The 11,090-nt window shown below is 45.5% G+C and overlaps 2 protein-coding genes and 2 pseudogenes across 3 annotated transcripts in view; 2 read left to right on the top strand and 2 right to left on the bottom strand.

Moving 5' to 3' along the window:
• Positions 1-1,558, bottom strand: part of LOC101036455 (dynein heavy chain domain-containing protein 1) — a 72,098-nt gene extending 70,540 nt beyond the window's left edge. The window contains 1 exon segment of the mRNA XM_010337663.3: positions 1,476-1,558. Coding sequence (XP_010335965.3) covers positions 1,476-1,555 — 80 coding nt within the window. The 5' untranslated portion in view covers positions 1,556-1,558.
• The window catches only part of RRP8 (ribosomal RNA processing 8), a 109,735-nt gene extending 104,528 nt beyond the window's left edge, over positions 1-5,207 (top strand). For both annotated transcript variants that reach the window (XM_074401040.1, XM_074401035.1), the window contains one exon: positions 5,141-5,207. The gene's annotated coding sequence lies outside the window, so the exon portion shown is untranslated. The remainder of the gene's footprint in view (positions 1-5,140) is intronic.
• On the bottom strand, positions 1,643-6,017 carry LOC141584953 (dynein heavy chain domain-containing protein 1 pseudogene; annotated as a pseudogene).
• Positions 6,018-7,247: 1,230 nt separating this feature from the next.
• On the top strand, positions 7,248-10,880 carry LOC141584853 (large ribosomal subunit protein uL22 pseudogene; annotated as a pseudogene).
• The last annotated feature ends 210 nt before the right edge of the window (positions 10,881-11,090 follow it).

Below are 11,090 nucleotides of genomic sequence, written 5' to 3'. Positions count from 1 at the left end.
AAGCAAAAGAAGTAGCAAGTCCCTTCTCCTCTTATCTTGCTGTCCAGACTCCTAGCACCCTCCATTAATCAAACCTAATAGGAGGCCAGCCGAAAAAGGTGAAAAAGTTTGCAGAATCTCAGCCCCAGTATCACAAAGCAGAGAGGGAGGAGGAGAATTAGAGTCAGGAGACAATTAATAACCAGCAAGATGCTGTCAGTGATCATTTATTAACTGAATTGATCAGTAAATAAATGAATAGTATTGATCATTAGTACTACCTAAGTTCAAGGGAAAGAGATCAGTGTGCACAGGAAATAAGGTTCTTTGGGAGGCTATAGTAGATACTGCTTAAGAGCGTGAACTTTTGAATTAAGATAGTCCTAGGTTTAAGTCCTGGTTATATCACTTATTACATAACTTTGGATAAATTCCTTAACCTCTTTTATGTATCAGTCCACTCATCTCATCTATGGAAATAATAACAGAACCTCCTGGTAGAAGAGGATTAAGAAACACATGTCATGAGTCGATTAGCACAGTGCCTAATATATTGAAGAGTTTGATTAAAGGCAATTATTACCATTATTTCTGGGAGGAGATCGACTTGAACAGTGCTTTTAAAAATAGGTGAGATTTGAGCCGAGGATGGTGGCTCATGCCTATAATCCTGGCAATTTGGGAAGCTAAAGCTTAAGCCCAGGAGTTCACGACCAGCCTGGCAACATGGTGAGACCTTGTTCTACAAAAAATAAATTTTAGAAAACTAACAGAGTGTGGTGACTTATGCCTGTAATCCCAGCTACTCAGGAGGCTGAAGTGAGAGGATCACTTGGGCCAGAGAAGTGTGCAGTGAGCCATGATTGTGCCACTGCACTCCAGCCTGCGTGATAGAGACCTTGCCTCAAAATAATAATAATAATAATAATAATAATAAAATTTTAAAAGTAGGTGTGATTTGGATGTAATGAGAGAAAGTGAATAAATGCCTCTTGAGTCATGGGGAAGAAGGAGACTTGTTTTTTATAGCCCCAGAGATAAACTAAGACCAGGAGGTAGACATTAAAAGAGTAGAAGTTAAAAGAATGCAGATTTTGATTCAGTCTAAGGAATAAGATGTCTGGAAAAAAGTTTCCCTGACATTGCAAAGATTTAAACAAACACATGATTCTTGCATTGCAGTTGGAAGAGATCACCATAAAATTTACTTCTCAGACTATGAACAAGTGTTTCCATCATTCTGGGGCAAAGAAGAAAGAACAAAACATGAGAAAAGGATGTGTAAGGCAACAGGCTATGAAAGTGAAGTGGAGATACAGAGTGGAGAGGAGGAGGCTGAGGAGAAGGGAAGAGAGGTGGGGACACCGGAGTCAGAGGAGGAGTATGTGGAGAAAGGACAGAGAGGGGTGTGCACACATGGAGAAAAAGGAGTGGGAAGATAGCATAAGAGGAAACCAGGCAGGGGGAGAAGAAGGGGCCTAGACTTAAGCTCTCACCTAAAGTACCGGCTGGGAGCCACATTGAGATAGAGGAAGTGGATCTTCTTCAGGTATCTCTCCATGTTCAGAACAGTCATCACCTGGGTCTTCCGGAAGGAAGTCTCAGGTGAGAAGCCAGTGCTTCTCTTTTGGAAGTCCTCTTCCCTGGGAACTTCATAGTCAAGCTGAGACCTGTATGACAAAAAGTCAGGAAAGAAAAGGCAGAGCAAAAAAGTCAAGTACCTAGAGGTAGGTCTTTCCACTGTTGGCTCGTGAAAGGAGGAGTTAGATCAGGTGCCTGAGGAGACCCGACATGGCATTGTCAGAGCCTGCCTACCATCTATACTCAAAGACACCACATACTGGGCAAATATAGTAGATCATGCAACACATTTAGGCAACAATATTCACACAAATGTGTGTGAGCAACCCCTCCCTTCTGATAAATAATCATTCTGGATTGATTGTAATTACCATGAAGTCAGTATTACATGATACTGTGTACAAATAATGGGAAGACTTCATTTTCCCAACTCATTGCTCTGTAAGCCCACAGTACTGGATTTCCATCCCAGGTCAACCTTCTTAGCCTTCCAGATATAATATTCTACCTTTGAGTCTATTATACCTGCTTTCCAACCCTGAACAATCTCCATGCCTGTCACTTTTTCCGCTCTTTCCCCACCATCACCCAACCTCTAGCTTCACATTTTTTCCTTTCTTGCCAAGATCCAGTGGTGGCCCCCTCAAGCCTGCACCAGTACACTCATCCTCTTACTCTTCTACATACTGTTCAACAAAATTGGTGTAGAACTTAGTTATCAATAACTCAAAAGTCAATTGGTAATAACTTTTAGTTGGGGTGACCTGAGAGCAGAAAAAACAAAAAACAAACAAACAACCTCTGAATGATTTAACTTAGACTTAGCCAGTCAGAATATACCAGTATCATTAATTGACCCAAACTTAGAGGAACGCAAGTTTGCCCAGGGATAACAGTGCAGTCCTATTCTAGAGTTCATATCAACAATGTGGTTTATACCAGAAAGACTGAATCACAGACTGAGATAAAAAACAAAAAAAACAATATGGTTTATAACCTTTATAAACATGTCCTTGATGAACTGTTGTGTTGGATCAGGACATCTTAAATGATACATTGCTATTATAGGTTCATTTTCTCAGCAAAGTCCTATTGATATAATATATTCAGAAGATCACAAAACCAAGGACACTTGCTCCTCTACAGGTTCCTGGTGTCCAATCAGCTGTGGACTCATTCTGCTCTGATGTCTTCATACAAGCCCTCAGGCAGCTACCTCTTTGCTGTCCCTAACCCCACGCCAGCCCTGCCGAGCTTCCAGCTCCATCCCATTCTCTGCCTCCTTCCCTGTCTGGAGAAAGCTGAAGTTTTCAGTCATTAGTCAAATCCTTCAACTTTAGTTGATTTCCACACACTTATCTGTCCCCCAATGTCAGAGGAAGAGGTATCCTTTCTTCTCTGTAAGACTGATTCTTCTATCAGTGCTCTGGATCCCTTATTCGCTCTATATATTTTTAATCTACTCTTCTTTTTACCTTAATTTATTTATTCATTTGGTCTATGAATATTTATTGAGCACCTACTTCTCAAGCACTGTGTTAAGGGCTATAAACTCTATACTAAATAAATAAATAAATAAATAAATAAAAGAGTCCCTACTCAGACAGCAACGTTCATTCAAGCTGCTGCCCTGCTAAAATGCAATTTCCATTTCATCTCCCATTCACCCCTCAATGCATCACAATCTAGCTTTCTCCCCACAAAACTTAACCTCTTCCTGTTACTACATCCAATGAACATTTTTCATCCTTCTTACTTGTCTCATTTAACATGTAACACTACTGACTGCTCCCTCCTCCTTAAAACTCTATTTCACCTCCTAACCTGCAAAGATATTTTTGTTAATCTAATCTAGAACTGAACACTCCCAACACATGCTTTCCCCTAACTACACTCCCTCTCTCTCTCTCTCTTTCTCACCCCCCACCCCCAGAGGAGCAGCCAGGCAAAAGACAGTATTCTTTTGTTTTATAGCACTTATTACAATTTGTAATTATATTTTACTTGTTATCAACTTAATGATATCTATCTCCCTAGCAACTGTAATACTTCAAGGGAAGGGATTGAGTCTGTCTCATTCACTTCTGTATGTCTAGAATCTTGCATTTCCTAATAAGTGTAGATATCCAACACTTATGAAATGAATGAATGCCTGGGAAGCCACTCCTGGAGAACTTAATGCAAACTAAGCCATATTAGCTAGACCTCAGAGGTTTATTGCCAGGTTCAAAGTGAGGGCAAAGAACTTGACCCCTTCCCAACATCTCAGCCCATTGCCAATTCAGTTAAGTTCCCTCAGGAAAGGAAACTTGTACTCAGGGCACAGTGCAGCTCTTTGAAAAAGGAAAGGATTCCGATGGGGTTATTTAAAGCATAAATTTGTGGCACTGGCCACTTTGCATTAGGGCCCCAGGAGCCTGCCTATCTATCTAACATTGGACTCTTATGGAAAGACTTGACCCAGCCATAAAATTACAGCAAAAACTGAGGAAGTTTAATTAAAAGTAAAACTAGCCTTCTTCCCGAACAGTAAATGTGCCACAGATAGCTGCAAAGCGCTGTCTAGAAAATGAGGCCAGGGGACAAGGAGAATTCCAAGACTAAAGTTAAAGGACGCACTTGGGCGTAGTGGCTCACGCCTCTAATCCTCGCATTTTGGCAGGCCGAGGCAGGCGGATCAGAGACCCAGCCTGGCCAACATGGCAAAATGCTGTCTCTACCAAAAATACAAAAATTAGCCAGGCATGGTGGCATGAGCCTGTAATCCCAGGTACCCAGGAGGCTGAGGCAAAGGAATCGCTTGAACCTGGGAGGCAGAGGTTGCAGTGAGCCAAGATCACGCCACTGCACTCTAGCCTGGGAGACAGAGTGAGACTTCTGTTTCAACAACAACAAAAAAAATCAAAAACTACAGAACTCTGAGAAGACATTCCTGTAGACAGTTCTGATAACCAGATATTTTAAAAAAGAAAAAACTACCATTCAAGGGGCCAAAGTGCCCACATTGGCAGGGCAAGAAGACGACTCTGGAAGAGTCAAGATGAAATTCTATCCAGTAGTGCTGCCAACTCCACTCTCCCTGGAAGCTGGTTTAACTTATAAAGACATGTGGGAAGGGCACTCAGACATGCAATCCCTAGGGTACCCTGAGGGAAGGACCCAGCATCCAGGAACCAGCTCACAGTAGGCCCAGGTAATGCTCAGTGATTATGAATGAATTACAGCAAACGAATTGAGGAGATTTCTGGCATCGTCCCAGAAAGAAGCCTGGAAACTGAAAAGTCAAGCTGTTATTCTAAAGCTTTGGCTGCCTCATAGCTGACTTCTGATTTTCATTAATTTCTGTATTTCTCTATGGGGATTAACACTAAGACCACTGGGTTTATTTTCAGAGAAAAAGGAAGAGGAAAGCAACGTCGCACTAGCTTGGCATGGAGCTGGACTAATCCCTGTGATCAGCAGGGTGCTGGATCTAAACATCCAAGTGGCCCTAGAAGCACCCATAAAGCAGCTTCTTTTTCTCTTCTGCTCAAGCCCTAGACTGAGTCCCTCACTTACCTAGTCTCTTTTCTTCCAACAGGCTCCTCCTCTGCATTGTCAGTGTCACTGCTTTCATACTGTACAGGGATGTCTGTTGCCAGTGCCAAGGGAAGGAGACTAAGTCCGTCCAGCCACACAGCCTCTTCTAGGGCCACCTCAGCACCAATGATGCCCAGGCAGCGCTGTAGCTCAGGCAACGTCAATGGTCGCAGCCAGGTGGCCAGCTCCTCTTTTACTTGCTGCCTACTCCGCTGGGCGTGCACAAAAGGGCAAGGTGGGCATGGGGGCCTGTGACGGAGCCTGTGCTTCTGGGGATAGCAGTCAGCATGAGAAGCACTGTCTAACAAAGAGTTGTCTGGAGGAAAGGCCTGGACAATGGCACCTAGCAGGTCTAGGTGGAGGTGGGTTTGGACCCAGGGTGCCCAGCAGTACAGCTGCTCCAGGAAGGGCAGCAAGTCAAGGTGACCAACTAGCAACTCACGATATGGAGGCAGTAGACCCAGTACTGCATGCAGATAGCACCAAGCTGCAGGGGTACTGTCCTGCAACACAGCTGAGAACAGAGTTCGGAGCTCGGCTAGCAGGAGCTCCAGCACTGTGGGCTGCTCTGACTCAGTCGTTGGCTTCAGGAACTGCCTCTGTTTCTGCTGAGAGACCAAGGGCTGTTCTTTGCTGTCCCAGACACATATGGAGTGCCAAGACTTAAGGGGATCAGATGATGTCTCATCAGAAGACAAACCTACCCTCCTGTCCTCCGGGACCACGAGGAGCAGGGCATTCAACTGCTGTCGAAGTGACCTTGCCCATAGCTCAGGATCCAACTGCCAGTTCCAGGATGCCAGATACCCGGCCTCACCTGCATGGGCCAGCCCAGGAGAGGGGCCAGAGAAGGACTTCAGGTTCTGGGTAAGGGATGGTCAGAGTCAATGGGGTTAGAAGGAAGAAAGGACCCGGAACACGGAAATAGCAGAGAGCCTTTCCTGAGACCCTCAGGCTGCTTCCCCAAAGACTCTTGTAAGAATCAGGCCTAAGACAGAGGTGAGGACCCTCCCTGTAGAAGAGTTCCTTCTTACCTCCCAGTACCCTGTCCCCCTCACCTGACCTAGGGCGTTTAGGAGGCAAGGCAAGGGAAGTGAGCCCGATCTGCTGATGAGGTTTCATTGAAGAGTGCCTGCTGGAGGAGTGAATAAACTTAGACTTGAGTCCCAGTCCAAGGCTTACCCTAATCATAGCCACCCACACACACACACGTGCAATCACTTGAAGAGGCAAACTGACAAACCGACAGGGCCCACTCTGAACCTCAGTCACAGCAAGGAATCTACACTCGGGCTGGCGATGGCCTGAAAAGCGGGGAAACAGGTCGTCACTCAGAGGCCGCAAAGCCCCAGTCCCATGACGTCTTCGCCCACAGGCTAAGGAGGTCGTGAAGACAGAAAGCCGAGGAGCAGGCGCAGCAAATGAGGTCGGGATGCGGGGAGGGGAAGACGTGAAGCAGGGGCAAAGCAGGGGGCTGGGAGGGAGGGGAAGAGGGGGCGGACTCTGTGGGAGAGGGTCCTGAGTGCAGGGGCGACAGCGGGCCCTGGGGAACAACGAGAAACAGATCCCGAGCGGAGGAGTCACCGCAGCTCCACCCGCACCCGGCACCCAGCTGTTAGAACCGTTACAAGACCCCAGAAGGACCGAGTCTTTGCCGCGAGCGTCCGGGGGAGCCAGAAAGAGGAGGGGCCAGGGCTCGATGTGGGCGGGGACAGGGCGGAGCCCGAGCCAGGAGGGGCGGGACTAACCTGTGGGCTGAGGCTTGCCTGGGACAGGGACCTGCAGAGGACCAGGCGGGGTCTGAACGAGCAGCACGGTTGACTCCGGAGACTAGCAAGCCAGAGGGTGTCGTAAGTAGGTATTTACTTTCATTCACTGAGTGTCTAAACTACAGCCAGGCCTTTGGTATGTCTTTGGTACTTCCCCATCTCCACCACCGACGTATCTATCTACCCTATCCTACCTCCCCAAAGGAAGACCGAACAAAACAAAATCCTTGATCTCAAGGAGCTCAACATCTATTTGGTACACGGGGGAGGGGGGAAGGGGAAGAAGGGAGGGAGGGAGGGAGTCTCGGGGGGAAAGGCTTATGGAGGGGGCTGATTTTTAAAAATCAAGTTGAATGATTAAAATTTTAAAAATAAAGAAATTCAGACCCACCTCTCCTCTGAAATCCAGATTAGTGTATCCAAGTGCCTACTTAATGTCTCCACTTGGAGAGCTTATAGGTATCTCAAAATGCTCAAAAGCAGATTCCTAACCACCCTATCCCTACCAAAGAAACCCTGCTCCTGCTCTTTCCCTAAGCGGCCTGAGGTAATCTGTGAAAATGGTTCGCTATTCACTTGATCTGGAGAACCCTACAAAGTCATGCAAATCAAGAGGTTCCAATCTTCGTGTTCCCTTTACGAACACACGTGAAACTGCCCGGGCCATCAAGGGTATGCGTATATGAAAAGCCACGACGTATCTGAAAGATGTCACTTTACAGAAACAGTGCATACCATCCCGACGTTACAATGGTGGAGTTGGCAGGTGTGCCCAGGCCAAGCAGTGGGGCTGGACACAAGGTCGGTGGCCCAAAAAGAGTGCTGAATTTTTTGCTGCACATGCTTAAAAATGCAGAAAGTAATGCTGAACTTAAGGGTTTAGATGTAGATTCTCTGGTCATTGAGCATATCCAAGTGGACAAAACACCCAAGATGCGCCGCCGGACCTACAGAGCTTATGTTCGGATTAACCCATACATGAGCTCTCCCTGCCACACTGAGATGATCCTTACTGAAAAGGAACAGATTGTTCCCAAACCAGAAGAGGAGGTTGCCCAGAAGAAGAAGATATCCCAGATGAAACTGAAGAAACAAAAACTTACGGCACGGGAGTAAATTCAGCATTAAAATAAATGCAACTAAAAGGAAAAAAAAAAAAAAAAAAGAAAGAAAGAAAGAAAGAAAGAAACCCTGCTCCTTTCACTGTCCTTCCCACCTGAGTCAAATCCATTCTTTCTGGTTTCTCAGGTCAAAACGTTGGAGTTACGTTTGTGACCTCTTCCTAACGCCTTCTTTCTCTACCCCTTTCTCTCTTCCTCTCTTCTCTCTCTTCCCCCGCCCCCACAAGTAATCCTTCAGGAAATTCCATTGGTTATACCTTCAGAATATATCCAGAATCCAACTATTTCCCACCATCTTAAGTACTACAACCTTGGTCTAAGCTGCTATCATTTCTCACCTGGGGTTTCCACAGCCTTCTAACTGTTCTCCTTGCCTCAAACTCTTCTCGTGCTCCTCAACATTGCCCCTACCATCTATCCTTTTTAGAGCAGCAAGGGCTGTTTTTCAAATATGGACAGAGCCTATCACTCCTCTGCTCAAAGCTCACTAATGCTCCCTCATCTAATTCTTTCAGCTGAAAGCCAAAGTCCTATCATGGCCTACAAATTGCTGATAACTACCTGCTACCTCTGTAGCCTTCTCTCTTCATATTCACTCTACTACTGCTGTGCCTGGATCACACCAAACATACTCCCACCTCACAGCCTACATACATGCTGTGCTGTCTGCTTGTGTATCAGTTAGGAGATCCATAAGTTATGATTGTTATTTATTTTTTTTTGTAGAGACAGGATCTCACTGTGTTGCCCAGCCAGTCTCGAGCTCCTGGCCTCTAGCAATCATCCCGCCTCGGCCTCCTAAAGTGCTGGGATTACAGGCATGAGTCATCACACCTGGCTGCGATGGTTAATTTTATCAACTTGACTGGGCTAAGAGATGCTCAGATAGCTGGTAAAACATTATTTCTGGGTGTGTCTTTGAGAGTATTCCTGGAAGAGATTAGTATTTGAATAGGTAGACTAAGTAAAGATTATCCTCACGAATGTGGATGGTCATTGTACAATCTGTTGCCTAAATAGAATTTAAACAGGCAGCTGGTGGATTTGCTGTTTTAGCTGAGACATTCAGCTTCCATCTTTGGACATCAGTGACCTGGTTCTTGGGCCTTCAAACTTGGATTGAATTACACCACCAGATTTCCTTGTTCTGTAGTTTGTAGACAGCAGACTGTGGGACTTCTGAGCCTAACAGTTCCGTTTCTCTGGATAACCTTCACTAATACACAAGTTTTCTGCAGCTGCATAACAAGTTATTACAAACTAAACAGCTCAAAAACAAGACCTATGTAGTATCTCACAGTTCTGTAGATCAGATCTCCAGCATGACTAGATTGGATTCTCTACTTGGGGTATCATAAGCCTAAAGTCAAGATGTTGACTGGGCTACTCATCTGGTGGCTCTGCAGGGTGGGGGCTCAGAGGGAACCACTTCCAAGCTATATTGTTGCTGGCAAGACTCAGTTCCTTGCAACTGTAACACTGATGTCCGTGTTTCCTTCATGGCCATTAGCCAGGAGCCACTCTCAGGTCCTAGAGGCCACCTGTCTTCCTTGACATGTGGTTCCTCCATTTTCAAGCCAACAACAGTGCCTCAAATGCTTCTCATGCTTCAAACTTTCCTGATGTCCCCTTCTGCAATCATAAAGAAAACATTCTGCTTTTAAAGGGCTTGTGTGGCTCACGTGATTAGATGAGGTCCACCAAGACAATCTCTCTTACAGTCAACTATGCCATATATTATAATCTAGTCACATAAGTAAAATTTGTCATATTCACAGTCAACATTGGGGGTGGGGAATATGTAGGGTATACTAGGATGATACATACTAGGGAGCAGGAAATCTCTAGTCTAGGGAGACCATCTAAAACAGTGGTCCCTAGGCTGGAGTGCAACCTTTTTGGCACCATGGACCAGTGCAGTGGAACACAATTTTTCCATGGACCAGGGAAGGAGGTGATGGTTTCAGGATGATTCAGATGCATTACATTTATTGTGAATTTTATTTTTTATTATAATATTTTAATATGTAATAATTATACAACTCACCATAATGGAGAATCAGTAGGAGCCCTGAGCTTGTTTTCCTGCAACTACACAATCCCATGGGGGGTGATGGGAGACAGTGACAGGTCATCAGACATTAGATTTTCATAAGGAGCATGCCACCTAGCATGTGCTGTTTACAACAGGGTTCATGCTCCTATGAGAATCTAGTGCCACTGCTGATCTAACAGAAGCAGAGCTCAGATGGTAATGTGAGCGACGGAGAGTGGCTGTAAATACAGATGAAGCTTCACTTGCTCAACCACCACTCACCTCCTGCTGTGTAGCCTGGTTCCTAACAGGCCATGATTGGTACCAGTCTGTGACCCAGGGTTTTAGGGACCCCAACCTAAAACTTCTACCTACCCACACAAATGCTAAAATAAAAAGATCTAAAAGCCGGGCGCGGTGGCTCAAGCCTGTAATCCCAGCACTTTGGGAGGCTGAGGCGAGTGGATCACGAGGTCAAGAGATCGAGACCATCCTGGTCAACATGGTGAAACCCCGTCTCTACTAAAAGGTGCAAAAAATTAGCTGGGCATGGTGGCGTGTGCCTGTAATCCCAGCTACTCCGGAGGCTGAGGCAGGAGAATTGCCTGAACCCAGGGGGCGGAGGTTGTGGTGAGCCGAGATCGCGCCATTGCACTCCAGCCTGGGTAACAAGAGCGAAACTCCGTCTCAAAAAAAAAAAAAAAAAATCCGAGAAATGCAAATCAAAACCACATTGAGATACCATCTCACACCAGTTAGAATGGCGATCATTAAAAAATCGGGAAACAACAGATGCTGGAGAGGATGTGGAGAAATAGGAACACTTTTACACTGTTGGTGGGAATGTAAATTAATTCAACCATTGTGGAAGACAGTGTGGCGATTCCTCAAGGACCTAAAAATAGAAATCCCATTTGACCCAGCAATCCCATTACTGGGTATATATCCAAAGGATTATAAATCATTCTACTACAAGGACACGTGCACACGAATGTTCATTGCAGCACTGTTTACAATAGCAAAGAC

The sequence above is a fragment of the Saimiri boliviensis genome, chromosome 6 (genome assembly GCF_048565385.1).
Source record: "Saimiri boliviensis isolate mSaiBol1 chromosome 6, mSaiBol1.pri, whole genome shotgun sequence".
NCBI lineage: Eukaryota > Metazoa > Chordata > Mammalia > Primates > Cebidae > Saimiri > Saimiri boliviensis.
This window is presented reverse-complemented; position numbering and strand designations above follow the sequence as displayed.